The following is a 19445-nucleotide window of genomic DNA, read 5'->3' as shown; positions in this document are numbered from 1 at the left end:
TGATGGGGCCGGCAGGGGGCAAAGAGGGTTATCAGGCTAGAAGCGGGGAGTAGTTAGGGGTGATCAGTTCAGCAGGAAGAGGCGGTTAGGGGTGATCAGGCAGGCTGGCAAGTGAGCGGTTAGGAGCCAGCAGTCCCGGATTGGGAGATGGATGTCTCACGGCCGGCAGTCAGACATTCCCCGAGGAGTCCTGGATTGGAGATGGTATAGGCCTGGCTAAGGGACCCCTTCCCCTCCCCATGCAAGAATTTTGTGCACCAGGCCTCTAGTATATATATACAAGGAAATCTTGCTGCACCCCATTTCTGTATTGGAGAAGGTAGTTTCTAAATGTACTACCCCACAAAATGCATTTTTGCAAAACATACATTTGGCAATTGTTATAATGTGCTAACCTGGGTTATGGTGCATAAAATCTAAATGTATCTCTTATATGTAATATACATTTTATAGTGGGGAACTAAATTGCAGCTTAGGCTTTAACTATGAAATTTATAATTGTTTTGGCTAAACCATCATGAAGCCAAGTAGTATAGAACCCAAGGTTTTATACTAAAGAAACAAATATCTCCCAATTCTTAAACAGGGAAAAAGTAATTTTCTAGATATATCAGTGGTTGTGTCCCCACCATAAATCAATGCTTTGAAAACCCAAAGACCAGTCAGACAAATTTGTCAGTATTAGACTTTTTTCAAATACAGTTTACTTTCAGTATTATTTTGTTTTGGGTTCAGGTGTACAATATAGTGGTTAGAATGTCATATACTTTACCTAGTGTGTCCCCCTCTGATTTCAGTCCCAAACTGACCTCATACATAGTTATTGCAATATTATTGACTATATTCCCTTTGTTGTACTTTATATTCCTGAGACTATTTTGTTGTTGTTGTTCATCCTGAGGATATTGTCCCATTGATTTTTAGAGTGAGTGAAAGGGAGGGGGAGAGACTGAGAAAGAGAAACATCCATGTGAGAGAGACGCATGTATTAGTTGTCTCCAGCACGCACGCCAGCCAGGAGCTGGGATCAAACCTGGAAAGAAATCCCTTGCAATTGGCCAGAAATCAAACTTGGGACCTTTCAATCCTTGGACCAAGGATCTATCCACTGAGCCAAGCCAGCCAGTTCCCACATGACTATTTAATAACTACCAATTTTCTCTTTTTCATCCCTTTACCATTTAATCCCAGTTCCCCAACCTGCTCTGCCCTCTGGCAACCACCAGACTGTTCTCTTTGTCTATGAGTCTGTTGGAATTTTTTTTCTTTATTTTGCTCTTTATCTTAGATAAATATGTGAAGTCATGTGGCATTTGTCTTTCTCTGACTGAATTATTTAACTGAGCATCATACCCTCTAGTTTCATCCATTCAGAAACTTTAACTCAGAATTGACATGAGGTTGTGGGAGGCATAGACTTCAGGAAGCAGGGCATTTAATGAAGGACTAATCACAACTGCACTCACCTGGATTATTACATTGTCTCCCAGGAACCCAGGATGAGCAGGAAAAATTTCCATTGTGTCCAGAGTAGTGTCCCCAGGGGAATCCTCTGCTTAGAGGTTAGAGTAACAAGAAGTAAGAGTGCCTAATGATCAGACACAGAGCACGTAAATAGCAGCTCTATCGCTGACCCTTACTCTGTGCAACCTTTGGTTGTAAGGAACTTGGTCTTTTTTTTTGCAGTCCTAAATCTGTCTGGGAGACCAATGCTTGACGCCTTGTTGTCTTGTCTGGGACAGAGCTCTGGTCTGCATCATCAACCATCCAGGCAAGGATCTGGACCCCCACATGGAAAGGTTCTTCTCAGAATTCCCATCCAGGTGAGTCCCAGAGCCCAAAAGACATGGCAGGAGAGGATCAGAGAGACTGAAAGCCAAGAACTTATACATAAAGTCACCACAGAACCATTCAAACATAGCCCAGGTACCAGTGATCACTGTGGTTGTCAGCTGGCTTTACGAATATGTTAATGTATTTATTCATGATGCTCAAAGGAAAGTGAACAATGCAGTCAGAAATGTAAGTTTTAATGTTGACAATCAAATGGTGTTAATAGCAGACAAATTAAGAAAGGGCATTGGAGGTGTAAAGTCCTTCCAGCAGAAGTAGACCATAAGTTCAAGGACTTCATCCATTAACAGGCATAGACAAGTAGGTTATTAGCTATGGAGTAATATATATTGATGTGAGAGCATTTTTTAAATTTTATGAATGGGCATATTAGACTATGTTTCTATATGGGTGAGAAAGATCCAGACCCAGGAAGGCTGCAAATACACCTTTGCAATCAAAGTGCATGAGACATGCATTTCACAGTATGTTCTCTCACCTTGGCTATTCACATTAAAAATGTTTTATTTGGTAGGTGAAAATGAGAAAGATAATGAGATTCACGTTGTAATTATTTCATTACCTATAACAGTGAGTAATGATATTTGTTGGTTTGTAAGCCGTATTAAGTCTGTGTTTAAATTTGTTTGTGTAAGTTATTTTCTTTACTTGTTTATTAATTTATTTTAAATTAAAGTATAGATGGCAACCAATATAACGTTCACTGTGTTGTACCATGATAGTTCGTTCCTTTTGAATAGTTTCATTTTTTATGTAAGTATAGTTTGTATACAATATTAAACTAGTTCCCGGTATACAACATATTAATTCAACATTTATATACATTACAATGTGATTGCCACACCAAGTCTAGTAATCGTCTGTGACTATGCAGACTTATCACAATATTTTTGGCTATATTCTCTTATTCAATTTTTTTTTATTGGACTCTTTCTAAATGAGATTTTACACAAACTGACTGTTTTCCATTTAGTTCTTACATGTATTATAAAAGGTTGTGGAGAATGAATACTGTTCATTAGTTTTGTGTGGTCCAAACTATCAGTCCTACAATGTTCCCTCCATTGCTTTAATAATTTCTTAAGTTGAAGAATAATTTACATAACACATTCTGTTAGTTTCAGGAGTACCACATAATGATTCTGTATTTGTGTATATTGCATTATGACCGCCACAGTATGTCTAGTTAACATCTGTCACAACAATAGCTATATTTTTTGTCATAAGAACAATTAAAATATACACTCTAGCTACTTCCAAGTACACAAAATAGTACTATTAACTATGATGGCCGTGTTACACCAGAACCATTCCCTTTTTTTATTTTTTTTCTTAAAAGAACTGAGTAATACACAAGAATTTTTCATGCATCTTCACATGGAAAAGAAAATTTTAATGAGAAATGGAACTAGAGATATTCTAAAGGAGACCAGACATTCACCAAATACTGAAATTAGTTCCTTGATTCCAAAATATAGAAGGTAGCTTTTATGCTAGGTTACTAACGCTTGCTTTTTGGAAAATTAGTCAGGTTACTTTTCCTATATCCTGGTAGTCACCTCCACCACATGGAACTAAGGAACGTCACAGAATTTTCAGAATTTCTTCTTCTGGGATTATCAGAGGAAGCAGAACTGCAGACCCTCATCTTTGGGCTTTTCCTCTCCATGTACCTGATCACTGTGTTGGGAAACCTGCTCATCATCCTGGCCGTCAGCTCAGACTCCCACCTCCACACACCCATGTACTTCTTCCTCTCTAACCTGTCCTTGGTAGACATCTGTTTCACCTCCACCACCGTCCCCAAGATGCTATGGAACATCCAGAAACAAAACAAAGCCATAACCTATGGAGGCTGCATCACCCAGATGTATTTTTTCGTAATATTTGCAGGACTAGACAACTTCCTCCTGACTGTGATGGCCTATGACCGGTTTGTGGCCATCTGCCACGCCCTGCACTACATGGTCATCATGAACCCCCGGCTCTGTGGACTGCTGGTTCTGGTGCCCTGGATCATAAGTGCCCTGCATTCCTTGTTACAATGCTTAATGGTGTTACGACTGTCTTTCTATTCAGATTTGGAAATTCCCCACTTTTTCTGTGAACTCAATCAGATGGTCCAACTCGCCAGCTCTGACACATTTCTTAATAACATGGTGATGTATTTTGGAGCTGTCCTCCTGGGTGGTGGTCCCCTTGTTGGTATCCTTTACTCTTACTCTAAGATAGTGTCTTCCATCTGTGGAATCCCATCAGCTCAGGGGAAGTATAAAGCATTTTCTACCTGTGCGTCTCACCTCTTGGTTGTCTCCCTTTTTTATGGAACAAGCCTAGGAGTGTACCTCAGCTCTGCTGTTACCCAAAGCTCACACTCAAGTGCAACAGCCTCAGTGATGTACACCGTGCTCACACCCATGCTGAACCCTTTCATCTACAGTCTCAGGAACAAGGACATAAAGAGGGCTCTGAAAAGATTTCTTGGGATAGCATTTATGAAAGGACCAATTGTCCTAGGGCTGAAGAAATGCACATGATAGCTGGACTCAAAGCCTCACAACCAGATGTCGTGATTTTTACAACTGGTTGTGGAAGTAGAATGTACTCTCTCTGTTCATATTCTGGATTTTCTTTTTCTATGATTTCTATATAATTTAATTGTGTTGCTTTATTAATTTCTTGATGTTGTGATATCTGACAGCTTTTCCCTTGTTGTTTTTCTCTTCTCCCAAATGATTCCCAACCTTGGATGAAATATTTAGAAATTCTCATTTATCTCATGAGATTACATGGATTTCTTAAGAACATTTTTTTGAAATGAAATTTATCATTCTGAGTTATTTTTCTTTCATTTTACTAAAAAAAAACCCACAAATTGTACTACTTCAGTTGAAATAAACTGTACCTGCTAACCAAAGCCACTTATATAATTTCATAGGAGAGGAAAATATAAGAGCTCAGATTAACCCTGTTCGTACTCCATTTCTTCATATATCACTACCATAACTGCTCTTTCAGAAAATGTAGATTTTAACAGACAGTGTGTGTTATAAGAGCTCATTGGCTTCTCTTCCTTCGTGAGGACCCTTTATCTTATTTAGCTTGGTGTCCATATACTTACCTTGGTCATTGACAAACTGACAAACTAGTACATGTCTCCTATTCTAGTCAATGTTGGAACACAAATATCTAGAAATTGTTTGACATAATATGCCCTTCGGGTCAGAGATGATTTTAAGTATGAGAAAGCAAAACTTTAAGTCATACATTTATGACTATGCAAACTATTTTTTCATGGTGTATGCTTACTTATTGTTGTATGTAAGGTCAGTGTTCATATGTAAAGGGATTTATTATTTTGATGCTTTGCTTGTCATAATGATGTTTTCTGTTGACCTATCTTCCTGCTTCCACTATGATTCCCTCTATTGTTCTAAATGAAGCATCTCACCCTGCTCTAACTATTGTCATAACCACTCAATGGTTAGGGAATTAACCATATCATTCATTATGTACACTAATATGTGATCTATAGATATGTCATATATGTATACCAAAGAATGACACACTAGGGAGGTTGGATTCCTGTCCAGTTCTGTGATTATGTCATAAGTTTTGCACAAACATGCATATACTTTCAAACTTTTCTGGTTACCTACAAGGGAACCTCAGTGGAGTTACTTTTTTAAAAATATATTTTATTTATTTTTACTGAGAGGAATAGAGAGTTAGAAAGATTGATGAGAGAGAAACACCGATCAGCTGCCTCCTGCACACCTCCCACTGGGGATGTGCATGCAACCAAGGAACATGCCCTTGACCGGAATCGAACCTGGGACCTTTCAGTTCGCAGGCCAACGCTCTATCCACTGAGCCAAACCAGTCAGGGCTGGAGTTACATTTTAATGCAGTTATCTGAAATAAACTTCCATGACAGAGTAATCATGAATGTTACCTTCAAATATCTGTACAAATGCCTAGAATAGGGGAAAGCATATGGTTATAATTGATCTCAGATTTGTCATTGTATCAGATAGCTATTGCTATATAACATGTCATCCTAAAGGACTTGTTTGACTATAATGACTTCATAATCAAATGGGATTGTATGGTGGGACATTGTTCTGATCTATTCTGGGCTCATCATGAGTCACTTCATTATGTTTCTAAACCTTTCTAATGATGTTTTGTGCATCTGTATTGCACTTCTTTCTTCAATCAATATGTGACGTTTAATACATACATATGTGTGTGTTTGTGTTGATCTTACAGTTTATGTAAAAATAGTTTGTCAAATGTGAATTGCCTAAATTTCACATCACAGTCCCTATATTTATATATGAAGCCTTGCTTTCTTCCCAGTTATAAGATATATTCACCACCATTGTCCTGTGTGATGCAGCTACCTGTGCTCTTGATCTGACATGAATTATCTATCACTAAAATTTTTAATTCTAATTAATTTATTGAAGTATAATTGCATAAAACAAACTGAAAACATTTTAAATATACAACTTGCTGAAATAAAAAACCCATATATTAAAAAAGAAGCCATATATAAATTAAAAGCATATAGTGAGTAGGTCCATTTATAAGTTGAGATGATGCACAATAAGTTTCAACTTCATTATGTTACTGTCAAAAATGTAATCTACCAGTCTTCAGTTTTCTTCTTTTTGAAGGTAATGTGGAATAATAAACCTTACTTCAAAGGGATGTTGCAAGAGATAAATAAAATGTTAAAAATACTTTGGTGAGTCCAAAGAAAATGTTCAAGCATGAGCAGTGTGTGTAAGTGTGTTCACTTGTACATATATTTCATGTACACACTAACACATATATATGTACATGCACACATGCTCATTCATAATCCTATCTATCGTTATGAAATAAACCTTGAGATAAATTTGAAGAATCTATACTAATAAAAGGGTAATATGCAAATTGGTCAGGATGCCCTCACAGTAACGATCGAAAAGCAGGCTGCATGGGGCTAACAGGCTGATGCGGATTAGTGAGGGGTGACCAAATGACTGAACAGCAGGCTGCATGGGGCAACCAGGCTGACAAGGGGGGCAGTGAGGGGCAACTAGGTTGACAGGGGTGTAGTTGGTGGCAACCAAGCTGGCAAGGGGGGGTAGGCAGTGAGAGGAGACCAGGCCAGCAGAGGGGGGCAGTGAGGGGCAACCAGGCCAGCAGAGGGGGGCAGTGAGGGGCAACCAGACTGGCAGAGGGGGGCAGTGATGAGCAACCAGGCTGGTGGGGGGCAGCAGTTGGGGGTGATCAGGCTGGGAAACAGAGGCAGTTAGGGGAAATCAGGCTAGCAAGGGGGAAGTTAGTGGTGTTCAAGCAGCAGGCAAGTGAGCAGTTAGGAACCAGCGGTTCTGGATCTTGAGAGGTTGCAGGCTGGGCTGAGGGGACCCCACCACCCGTGCACAAATTTCGTGCACCAGGCCTCTGGTATATAAATAAAAAAGAAATGTGTGAATTAACATGAAAGATAAAAAAAATAGAAAATTTGACACAGATTTAAAGTGAAATGTGTGACCTTAATTTTAATGAATTATTTATTCTATCTTAATGCCTGAAAGGCCACGAGGTCAAAACCACATTTACATTTACGTGGTGGAAAATTTTTTTATACCATGTATGGGGCCAATAGCTTTAAGTTAGCACTAATTTTTTCTATGTAATGTGGGATTTCAAGCCAAAATACCTTGGCCCACAGGAAGCTAGCTGAATGATTTGCAAGGCTTAACTTCAGTTCCATCTAACAATATTTTACTGGATAAATGTTTATATCAGTTTCCCATTGCTGTTGTAGCAAATTACCACACTAGTGGCTTAAAACAAAACATTTTCAATCGTAAAGTTCTAGAGAGCAGATGCCTGAAATGGGTAATAAAGGGCTTAGAACAAAAGGACTGCTGGGCTTGGATTTTCTGCCTGATCCAGGGTAGAATGAAATCCTTTTCAAATCCCATTCCAAAACCTTTCCTATTCTCAATTCATATTCCAGATTCTAGAATCTACCTGCATTCCTTGGCCCAAGGCCCTTCCTCCATCTTTAATACCAGTATCCTCAAATGTCTCTCTGACTCCAATTCTTCTTCTACTCTCTTCCACATTTAGAGGACCCTTGTGATAACATTAGTCCAACCTGGGTAAACTGAGCTAATCTATTTAGCTAATAATTTTATTTCTACTATTTCAGTTACTCTGTGAGATATCATATTCCAAGGTTCTCTGAATTTTAGAATGTTGACATCTTTTGAGGCCCTTATTCTGCCAACTACAAAGCCTTTTTCGGGTCAAAATTATTTGATGTCACCAAGAACCCTAATATAAAAGAATCAAACACAAAATTTATCCCCCCCTTTAGAGTGAAAGAAAAACTTGTCTTTCAAAGTTAAATACTCAAAATAATCCTGGTGGAGAAGACCTAAAATTACCTACACCAGACTCCGACACACAGCCACAGCCCACCTACTCAAAGTGTGGTCCACAGACCAGGAGGACCTGCAGCATCAAATCACCTGGAGCCTGTCAGAAATGCAGTCTCTGGGCCCCCTGGAGACTTGATCCATCAAAATTTGCATTTGAGCTACAAACTTTGGTGATCTGTTTGCCTAAAAAATAGAGAGGTGCTGGTCTAGAATCGGTGTTCTCACCTTTTCATTATTGACAATTGCAGCTGAATAACTATTCCTGCTGGGTGCTGTCCTGTGAATCCTAGGTGTTTACCAGGCTCCCTTCAGACATTACAATATCCCCAGGGACAAAGTCATCTCTGTTTGAGAACCACTGCCCCAGAATCTCAGAACTGGAAGTGTCCTGATTGATTCCAATCAAAACCCCTTCCCTTTCTTGGCTTCTACCTTTCAGCAAAACATTAAATCCCTTTCTGCCCCATTTCTGTATTGGAGAAGGTAGTTTACTAGTATAGATGCACTACCTCACAAAATGCATGTTGGTAAAACATACATTTGCAATTGTTGTAATGTGCTAAACTGGGTTATGGTGCATAAAATCTAAATGTATCCCTTATATTTAATAAAAATTTTATAGTGAGGGACTAAATGGCAGTTTCTAACTTGTGCTATATCTGTGAAATTCATAATTGTTTTGTCATGAAAACAAATAGTATAGAGCCCAAGGTTCTATACGAAAGGAACAAATATCCCCCATTTCATAAAAAAGGAAATAGTCAATTTCTAGAGATATCAGGGGTTGTATCCCCACCAAAAATCTATGCTTTGAAGACCCAAAGACCAGTCAGACAAATTTCTCAGTATTAGACTTGTTTCAAATACAGTTAACTTCCAATATTTTTTATTAGTTGCAGGATTACAACATATTGCTTAGACTATCACATACTTTACAAAGTGTTCCCCTGATATTTTCAGTATCCAACTGGCCACATAAATAATCATTACCATATTATTGACTATATTCTCTATGCTGTACTATACAGCCTATGACTATTTTGTAACTACTATTTTACTTCTTAATCCCTTCTTCTCCTAATCTCCAAGCCCCTTCTCATTTGGCAACTGCCAGTCCTCTATGTCCATGAGTGTGTTTCAATTTTATTTTTGCTCTTTGGATTCAACATATACGTGAAATTACATGGTATTTGTCTTTCACTGAGCATAATACCCTCGAGGTCCATTCATTTAGATACTTTAACTCAGAGTTAAGAGGAGGCGCTGGAAGATGTAGATGTCAGGAAGCAGGGCATTTAATGAAGGACTAATCACGACTGCACTCACCTGGCTTATTACTTAGTCTCCTGGGAACAGAGAATCAGCAGGAAGAGTTTCCATTCTGTCCAGACCAGTATGCCCAGGGGAATCCTGTGCTTACAGGTAAGAGTAACAAGAAATAAGAGTGCCTAATGAGAAGACCAAGAGCACGTAAATCGGAACTCTACTGCAGACTCTCACCATGTGCAACCTTTGGTTGAAAGGAACGTGGTTGTTGCTTTTGAAGTCCTACATCTGTCTGGGAGACCAATGCTTGTCTTGTCTGGGACAGAGCTCTGGTCTGCATCACCAACCACCCAGGCAAGGATTTGGACCTTCACAGGGAAACCTTCCTCTCAGAGTTCCCATGCAGGTGAGTCCCAGAGCCCAACAGACATGGCAGGAGAGGATCAGAGACATAGGAAGCCAAGAACTTGTACCTGAAGTTACCTTAGAACATAGCGCAGGTACCAGTAATTACTGTGGTTGTCGGCTGGCTTTACTAATACATTAATGTATTTATTCATGATGCTCAAAGGAAAGTGAACACTGCACTTAGTAATGCAGGTGCCCATGTTGACAAATAAATGGTACTAATAGAAGACAAATTAAGAAAGGGCATTGGAGGTGTAAAGTCCTTCCAGTAGAAGTAGGACATAAGTTCAAGGACTTTATCAACTAACAGGAATAGACAAACAGGTTATGAACTGTGGAGGAATATACATTGATGTGAGAGAGTTTTTAAAATTGTATGATGGGGCATATTAGACTATGTTTCCATACATGAGAGAATGGTCCAGACCAAGGAAGGCTGCAAATACACCCTTGCAATCACAGTGCATGAGACATACATTTCACAGTATGTTCTCTCTCCTTGGCTATTCACATTTCAAAAATTTACTTGGTAGATGAAAAAGAGTAAGGTAATGAGATTCACTTTGTAATTATTTCTTTACCTATAAGAATGAGTAATGAAATTTATGGGTTGGTAAGCCATTTACAGTATTATTAAAATTTGAATGCAGAAGTTTTTGGCTTTACTTGAATATTAATTTATTTTTAATTAAAATATAGTTGACATCCAATATAACTGTCACTATATTAGACACTAAAAGTTCTTTGCTTTTGATTGTGTTATCAAAGTGTTTTTATTCTGTTTTTGTTTGTTTAACTATAGTTTGTATACAATAATATATTCCTTACAGGTCAGGTGTACACTATAGTGATTCAACATTTATATACATTAGAAATGTGATTGCTACACCAAGTCTAATGATCATCTGTCACCTTTCATACTATCACAATATTGTTTATTATATTTTCTTATTCTCTTTGTTATTGGATTCTTCCTAACAAAGTAATAGAGTGTGTTACACAAACTGATTTCCATTCGTTCTTTTATATATGTATAAATGTTCTGTGGAGAATGAATGAAGTTCATAAATTTCATGTGGTCCAATCTGTAAGTCAGTCTTACTGGATCTTTTCCTTTGGCTTTTAAAGTTTTAATTAACGTATAACTGACATAAACATTATTTTAGTTTCAGGAGAACAACACAATGATTCTGTATTTGCACATATTGCAATATGTCATCCACAATGTCAACTTCACATCTGTCACCACAGAGTTACAATTTTTTTCTTGTAATAAGGACAACTAAAATCTACACGTTAGCCACATTCAAATACACAATACAGTATTGTTAACTATAGTCAGCGTGCTGAGCCTAAAGCTTGTGTATTGCTTTCTTACTTTTATTTTTTGCACTGAAAGAATCGAGTAAGACCCAAGAATTCTTCATGTGCCTTCTCATGGAAAAGGAAATTCTAATGAGAAATGGCACTAGGGATGTCCTAAAGGAGACCATGCCATACACCCAATTGCGACATTAATTCCTTAATTCTGCAATATAGATGGCAGCTTTTATGCTTGTTACCAATGCTTGTTTTGGTAAATATCACTTTTCCTATATCCTGGTAGTCACCTCCAGCACATGGAACTTAGGAACGTCACAGAATTTTCAGAATTTTTTCTTCTGGGATTATCAGAGGAAGCAGAACTGCAGCCCCTCATATTTGGGCTTTTCCTCTCCATGTACCTGATCACTGTGTTGGGAAACCTGCTCATCATCCTGGCCGTCAGCTCAGACTCCCACCTCTACACACCCATGTACTTCTTCCTCTCCAACCTGTCCTTGGTAGACATCTGTTTCACCTCCACCACCATCCCAAAAATGCTATGGAACATCCAGAAACAAAACAGAGCCATAACCTATGAAGGCTGCATCACCCAGATGTATTTTTTCCTACTATTTGCGGGACTGGACAACTTCCTCCTGACCGTGATGGCCTATGACCGGTTTGTGGCCATCTGCCACGCCCTGCACTACATGGTCATCATGAACCCCCGGCTCTGTGGACTGCTGGTTCTGGTGCCCTGGATCATAAGTGCCCTGCATTCCTTGTTACAATGCTTAGTGTTGTTGCAACTGTCTTTCTGTCCAGAGTTGGAAATCCCCCACTTTTTCTGTGAACTCAATCAGATGATCCATCTCGCGTGTTCTGACAACTTTCTTAACAACATGGTGATGTATTTTGGAGCTGTCCTCCTGGGTGGTGGTCCCTTTGTTTGTATCCTTTACTCTTACTCTAAGATAGTGTCTTCCATATGTAGAATGCAATCAGCTCAGGGCAAGTATAAGGCATTTTCTACCTGTGTGTCTCATCTCTCGGTTGTCTCCTTTTTTTATGGAACTGGCGTAGGAGTGTACCTCAGTTCTGCTGTTACCCAGAGCTCATACTCAAATGCAACAACTTCAGTGATGTACACCGTGCTCACACCCATGTTGAACCCCTTCATCTACAGTCTCAGGAACAAGGACATAAAGAGGGCTCTGAAAAGATTTCTTGGGATGGTAGTTATAAAAGGTCCAGTTGTCCTATGGTTGAAGAACTTCACATGACAGCTGGACTAAAAGCCTCAGAGCCAGATGTTGTGATATTTTATCTAGTTGTGGAAGCATTATTTACTTTCTGTTCATATTCTGGATTTTCTTTTTCTATATATTTTATTTGAATCACTTTATTAATTTCTTGATTTTGTGATACCTAACAGCTTTCCCTTTGTTATTTTTCTCTTCTTCCAAATTGATTCCCAACCTTGGATGAAATATTTGGAAATTCCAATTCATCACATGAGTCTACATGGATGTCTTAAGAATAATTTCTTTTGAAATGAAATCTATCATACTGATTAATTTTTCTTTAATTTTACTGAAAGAGTAGTTGTACTACTTGATAATCAAAGCCATTTCTATCATTTCATAGAAGAAGAAAATATAAGAGCACTGTTTAATCCTTTTGGTACATCATTTCTTTGTAGATCACTACCATACCTGCTCTTTCTGAAAATGTAGACTTTAACATATTGTGTGTGTTATAAGAGGTCATCTGGCTGTGTTCCCTCATTAGGATCCTGTATCTTATTTAGCTTTGTGTCCACATTCTTACCATAGTCATTAGTAAACTGACAATCAGTAAGCTGACAATCTCCAATTCTGGTCCTAACTCTTTGAGATAATATGCCCTTAGAGTCAGAGATGACCTTAAGTATAAGGAAGCAAAATTTTAAGGCATACATTTATTGCTATGCCAACTTTTTTTTTCATGGTGTAAGTTAATCATTGATGTATGTAAGGTCGATGTCCATGTATAAAGGATTTATCACTGTGGTGCTTTGTTAGGTGTATTGATGTTTCCTATTGAACTATCTTCCTATTTCCACTTGGAAACTTTCATTGCAGCTTATAAATAGGATTCCCTCTGTTATTTTAAATGAAGCATCTCCTCCTACTCTAAAAATTGTCTTAACCACTAAAGAAATAGGGAATGAACCATATCATTATCATCTATTATATAAACAATGCGATCTATAGATATGTCATATGTGTACATAAGTGAGCAAAGGATGACTCACCAGAAAGCTTGAATTGCTGTCCAGTTCTGTGACTCAGAGCCATAGGTTTTATACAAACATGCATATTCTTTAAAGGTCTTCAGATTACCTACAAGGGAATCTCAGTGGAGTCACTTTTGTTGCAGTTATCTGAAATAAACTTTATTAACAGTATAATATGAATGCCATCTTCAAATATCTGTATAAATGCCTACATTGGGAAAATAATATTATTTTAATTGATCTGTTTTCTTTTCTTTTATTATTGTATCAGTTACTTATTTCTGAATAACAAGCCACCCTAAAAGTATTTGTTTTAATATAATGCCTTTATAATAAGATAGGATTTTACGTAGGAGTTTTTCTGATCACTTCTGGACTCATCATTAGTTACTACATTATGTTTCTAAACCTCTTTCATAATGTATTGCATTTCTTTCTTTATCCAATTTGTTATGGTATATATATATATATATATATATATATATATATATATATATATATACCAAATATTAAAAATACATTAAAAATACATTCATTTTCACACTATTAGCTAATTGGTTACTCAGATATATATAGATAAAGATAAGGTATAGATATAGATACAGATACAGATATAGATATAGATATAGATATAGAGATAGAGATAGAGATAAAGATAGAGATAGAGATAGAGATATGATTATAGATAGAGATAGAGATCCATGGGGGTGTATGTGTGTCTTGATCTTACACTTTATGTAAAAAAAGTTTATCAAGTGTGAATTGCCTTAATTTAATATCACAGTTCCTATACTTATACATGAGACCTTGCTCTCTTCCAGTTAACTATACTAATAAAAGGGTAATATGCTAATTAGACTGGGAGACCTTCCAGGACACCTTCTGGCCATTCTTCTGGACAAAGCCATGGTGGCAGGGCCAAGGTAAAGGCGGAGAGGCCAAGAGGGGAGGGCAGTTGTGGGTGATCAGGCCAGGATGGGATGGTAGTTGTGGGTGATCAGGCTGGTGGGAGGCAGGGCTGTTGAGGGTAAGCATACCAGCAGGGGGGCAGTTGGGGAGAGTAGACCATCATTAGGGGTCAATTGGAGGTGATCAGGACAGCAGGGGCAGAAGTTTGGAGTGAGCAGGCCAGCAGGGGGGCAGTTGGGGGTGAGCAGGCCAGTGGGGAGGAAAGGTAGGGATGAGCAGGCCAGCAGGGGGGACAGTTGGGGGTGATTGGGCCAGCAGGGGAGCAGTTAGGCATTGATCAGGCTAGTAGGGGAGTGGTTAGGGGCAATCAGGCAGGCAGGCAGGCAAGAGGTTGGGAGCCAGCAGTACCGGAATGTGAGAGGGATGTCCAACTCCTGGTCTAAACCAGCAGTCGGACATCCCCCAAGGGGTCCCAGATTGGAAAAGGTGCAGAGTGGGCTGATGGACACCTCCCGGCCAAAGTGCACAAATTTCATGCACCAGGCCTCTAGTAATATATATTTACCTCTGGAGTCTGGTGTGATTCAGCTGCCTGTGCTCTTGGTCTGACATGAGTTATACATCACGAAAATTTTTAATTCTCAATAATTTACTGGACTGTAATGGAATACAATAAGCTGCACAAAGGTTAAATGTACAATTTGCAGAATGAAGAAGCCATACATAAATTAATAATATATAGTGGGTGGGTCCATTTGTACATAACTTGAGATGATACATAACAAGTTTTTAGTGCATTATGTTATTGTTAAAAATGTAATCCACCTGGCTTCAGTTTTCTTCTTTCTGTAGATATTGTGGAATAATTAACTTCAACCTGATATGGTAAGGGACAAATAAAATGTTAAATATACTTTTTTGAGTCCAAAGAAAATGTTCAGGAGTGAGTAGTGTGTGTATGTGTGTGCACTTGTATACATCTTTCAAGTAAACACAATCACGCACACATATGTACATACACCCAGACTCAATCAGAATCCCATCTCTTATGATGCAAGAAACCTTGAGAGAAATTTATAGAATATAGAAATTTAAAAAAAGAAATGTGTGAATTAACATGAAATATAAAAAATATCGAAATTTTGACACAAAAATTTAAAGTAAAATATGCGAAATTGATCTTAAGATATTATTTTTGTATCTTAATACCTCAAAGGCCTCAAGATCAGAACGATATGTGCATTTACATGATGGGAAATTCTTTGTATCATCTATGGACACAAATAGTTCTAATTTTTTTCTATGTACCGTAGAATTTTGACACAAAATACCTTTGGCCAAAGAAGCTGTCTGAATGGTTTTTAAGGGTTAAACATAGTTTCTCTCACAATGTTTTACTGGGTAAATGTATGTATCAGTTTGGCATTGTTGGTGTAACAAATTACCACACTCATGACTTAAAACAAAGAGCTTTCTATCTTTCAGTACTAGAGGTTAAAAGCCTAACATGGGTCTTATAGGGCTTAGATCAAAATGACTGTCGGGCTTGCATTTTTCTGGGCGGTCCAAGGAAAATGCAATCCCTGTCCAACTCCTTTCCTATTCTCAATTCCTATTCCAGATTCTAGAATCTCCCTGAATCCCTTGGCCCATGGCCCTTCCTCCACCTTCAATACCAGCAGCATAGCATCTTCAAATGTCTCTCTGACTCCAATTCTTTTTCTACACTCTTCCACATTTAGAGGACCCCTGTGATGACATTAGACCAACCTGGGTAATCTGAGCTAATCTCCTTACCTAATAATTTCATTTCATCTATCTTAGTTACCCTGCTCTGTGAGCTAACATTCCAAAGTTCTCCTAATCAGGATGTTGACATCTTTTGAGGTCCTTATTCACCTATTACAAAGCCCTAAAAATAAAAGAATCAAACACAGAATTTATCCTCCCCTTTAGAGTGAGAGAAAACTTGTCTTTCAAAATTACATATACAGAAGATTTCTAGTGGAGAAGACCTGAATTTTCCTACACCAGACTCTGACCCAGAGCCATGACCCACCTACTCAAAGTGTGGTCCACAGACCCCACAGACCAAGAGAACCTGCAGCATCAACATCACCTGTCAGAAATGCAGACTCCAGGCCCACCGCAGGCTTGATCAATCAGAATTTGCATTTGAGCTGCAAACTTTGGTGATTCGTATGCCTATGAAATGTTGAGGTGTTGTTCTACGATAGGTGTTCCCTCCTTTTCACAGTTAACACTGGGAGCTGGATAACTAGATGTGCTGGGAGCTGTCCTGTGCATTATAGGTGTTTAGCAGCCTCTTTTTAGACATTTTATTTATTTTTTATTCATTTATTTTTTAAATATATTTTTATTGATTTCAGAGAGGAAGGGAGAGGGAGAGAGAGATAGAAAAATCAATGATTAGAGAGAATTATTGATTGGCTGCCTCCTGCACGCCCCACACTGGGGATCCAGCCCCCAACCCAGGCATGTGCCCTTGGACCTGAAACAAACCCGGGACCCTTCAGTCCTCAGGGCGGCGCTCTATCCATGGAGCCAAACTCGCTAGGGCTGTTTTCAGACATTTTAATATCCCCTGGAGCAAAGTCATCTCTGTTTGAGAACCACTACCCCAGATCTCAAAACTGGAAGTGTCCTGACTGATTCCAATCATAACTCTGGAGGAGCGAGGAAGACTTGGTTGGAAAGTTTGTAAGGAGGAAATTCTGACCTAGGGGAGTTGGCTGAAGGCAACCATCCCTAATTGTTCCTTGACCTTTTCAAACAAGTCTGTGTACGTGCAGACCCTCGGGTGTTTGCTGGAATCTTTACTTCTTAATTGTTTGAAGTATTACATATGTCTCCTTTTTTCCTGATCAACCCCCCCAACCACTCCCACCTTCCAAGAAAAGCCCCCATCACCCCAGTGTCCTTGTCCATTGGTTATGATAATATGCATGCATACAAGTCCTTGGTTGATCCCTTACCCCCGCACACACCCTGCCTTTGCTCTGAGGTCAGACAGTTTGTTCAGTGTTTCTTTGTCTCTGGATCTAATTTTGTTCCTCAGTTTATGTTGTTCATTGTGTCTCACACTAGAGGAGCGGTGTGGAAAATTTGTACATGGGTAGGGTCCCTAGGCCTGGCAGGTGATCAGGGCCAATCTGGGCCTTCTGGCTGCCGGCCAGGGCCTTCCTTCCCCAGCTGCCAGCTACCGGCCAGGGCCTTCCTTCATTCTTTACCAACCACTGGTGGTCAGCATATGTCATAGCAAGGAATTGAACTCCTGGTCTCCCAGTCGAACTCCTGAGGGGACACTTTGCATATTAGCCTTTTATATATATAGATATGAGTGAGATCATGTGATATTTATCTTTCTCTGACTAGGTTATTTCACTTAGCATAATGTTCTCCAGGTCAATCCATGCTGTTTCAAATGGAAAGAATTGTTTCTTTTTTACAGCAGCATAAAAAAGTACATTCCATTGTGTGGGTGTACCACTGTTTTCTAATCCACTCAACTGCTAATGGGCACTTAGGCTGTTTCCAAATCTTAACTGTTGTAAATTGTGCTGCTATGAACTTAGGGGTGCATATATTCCTTCTGATTGGTGTTTCTGATTTCTTGGGATATATTCCTAGAAGTGGGATTACTGGGTCAAATGGGAGTTCCATTTTTAACTTTCTGAGGAAACTCCATACTGATTTCCACAGTTGTTGCACCACTCTGCATTCCTACCAGCAGTGCATGAGAGTTCCCGTTTCTCCAGCACTTGTCATTTGTTGATTTGTTGATGATAGCCATTCTGACAGGTGTGAGATGGTGCCTCATTGTTGTTTTGATTTGCATTTCTCAAATGATTAGTGACTTTGAACATGTTTTCATATGTCTCTAGGCCATTTGTATGGCCTCTTTCAATAAATGTCTATTTAGGTCCTTTGCCCATTTTTTTATTGGATTGTTTAGTTTACTGGAATCTTTATTCTTAATCTTTAGGTGTCCTTGCTTAAAGGACACTGCAGACACATGTCCTCCCAAGAATAATTTCCCTACTGATTGTATATAATAGTTAAATGTTATCCCAAACTGCTGTTACAATAAAAGCCTGTAGAGGCAGGTGACCAAGGCTATCTGGTTCCTATAGATAGGTAGTCCTTTAGCCCTCTCTTTCACAGCAATCGTGTGTCAGAGTAAACATTGATCCATTGCTCAGGGTCTGCTGTTCAGGCACGGCAAAACTACATCTCTTTATTGGCTTTTACCTTTGAGCACAACATTAAATCCCACTGTTGTCCCCTATGTTGACCCTGGATGCCATAGTTCAATTTCCAGTGAAGGCACATGCCCAGTTTGTAGTCTCAATCCCTGGTAGTTGGTGTACAGGAGAATCCCAGGAGGAGGCATGTAGAAGATTCCCGTAGAGAATCATCATTGATATTTCTATCTCTTCCTCTCCCTTCCTCTCTGAAATAGATTATCCTATCTAATAAAAGAGTAATATGCAAATTGACCATCACTCCAACACACAAGATGGCTGCCCCGATGTGGTCCAAGATGGCTGCCCCCATGTTGATACAAGATGGCTGCGACAAGATGGCCAGCAGGGGAGGGCAGTTGGGAGGGACCAGGCCTGCAAGGAAGAGCAGTTGGGGGCAATCAAGCCTGCAGGGGATGGCAGATAGGGATGACCAAGCCAGCAGAGGAGGGAAGTTGGAGGCGATCGGGCCTGCAGGGAGGGGAAGTTTGGGGGGACCCAGGCCTGCAGGGGAGAGCAGTTTGGGGGGACCAGGCCTTCAGGGGAGGGCAGTTAGGGGTGACCAGGCTGGCAGGGGAGCAGTTAGGCATCAATCAGGCTGGCAGGGCAGTGGTTAAGGGGTGATCAGGCTGGCAGGCAGAAGTGGTTAGGGGCAATCAGAAAGGCAAGCAGGCAAGCAATTGGGAGCCAGCATTCCTGGATTGTGAGAGGGAT

At 39.4% G+C, this 19445-nt stretch overlaps 3 protein-coding genes across 3 annotated transcripts in view; all 3 read left to right on the top strand.

The window, feature by feature from the left end:
* LOC307100480 (olfactory receptor-like protein OLF4) overlaps window positions 1-19445 on the top strand; it is a gene marked incomplete at both ends in the record, with an annotated part of 45798 nt that overhangs the window by 13932 nt on the left and 12421 nt on the right. The gene's annotated exons all lie outside the window — the stretch shown is intronic.
* Window positions 3414-4391, top strand: LOC307100246 (olfactory receptor-like protein OLF4; the record flags this gene model as incomplete). Its single annotated transcript, XM_079772634.1, has 1 exon — window positions 3414-4391. The coding sequence occupies exon 1, from the start codon at window positions 3423-3425 to the stop codon at window positions 4389-4391; it is 969 nt and encodes a 322-aa protein (XP_079628760.1). The 5' UTR covers window positions 3414-3422.
* Window positions 11594-12562, top strand: LOC307100245 (olfactory receptor 7A17-like; the record flags this gene model as incomplete). The annotated part of the gene is made up of 1 exon (XM_079772633.1): window positions 11594-12562. One exon carries the CDS (start codon window positions 11594-11596, stop codon window positions 12560-12562), a length of 969 nt encoding a protein of 322 aa, XP_079628759.1.

This window comes from Cnephaeus nilssonii, assembly GCF_951640355.1.
Source record: "Cnephaeus nilssonii genome assembly, chromosome: 5".
NCBI lineage: Eukaryota > Metazoa > Chordata > Mammalia > Chiroptera > Vespertilionidae > Cnephaeus > Cnephaeus nilssonii.
This window is presented reverse-complemented; position numbering and strand designations above follow the sequence as displayed.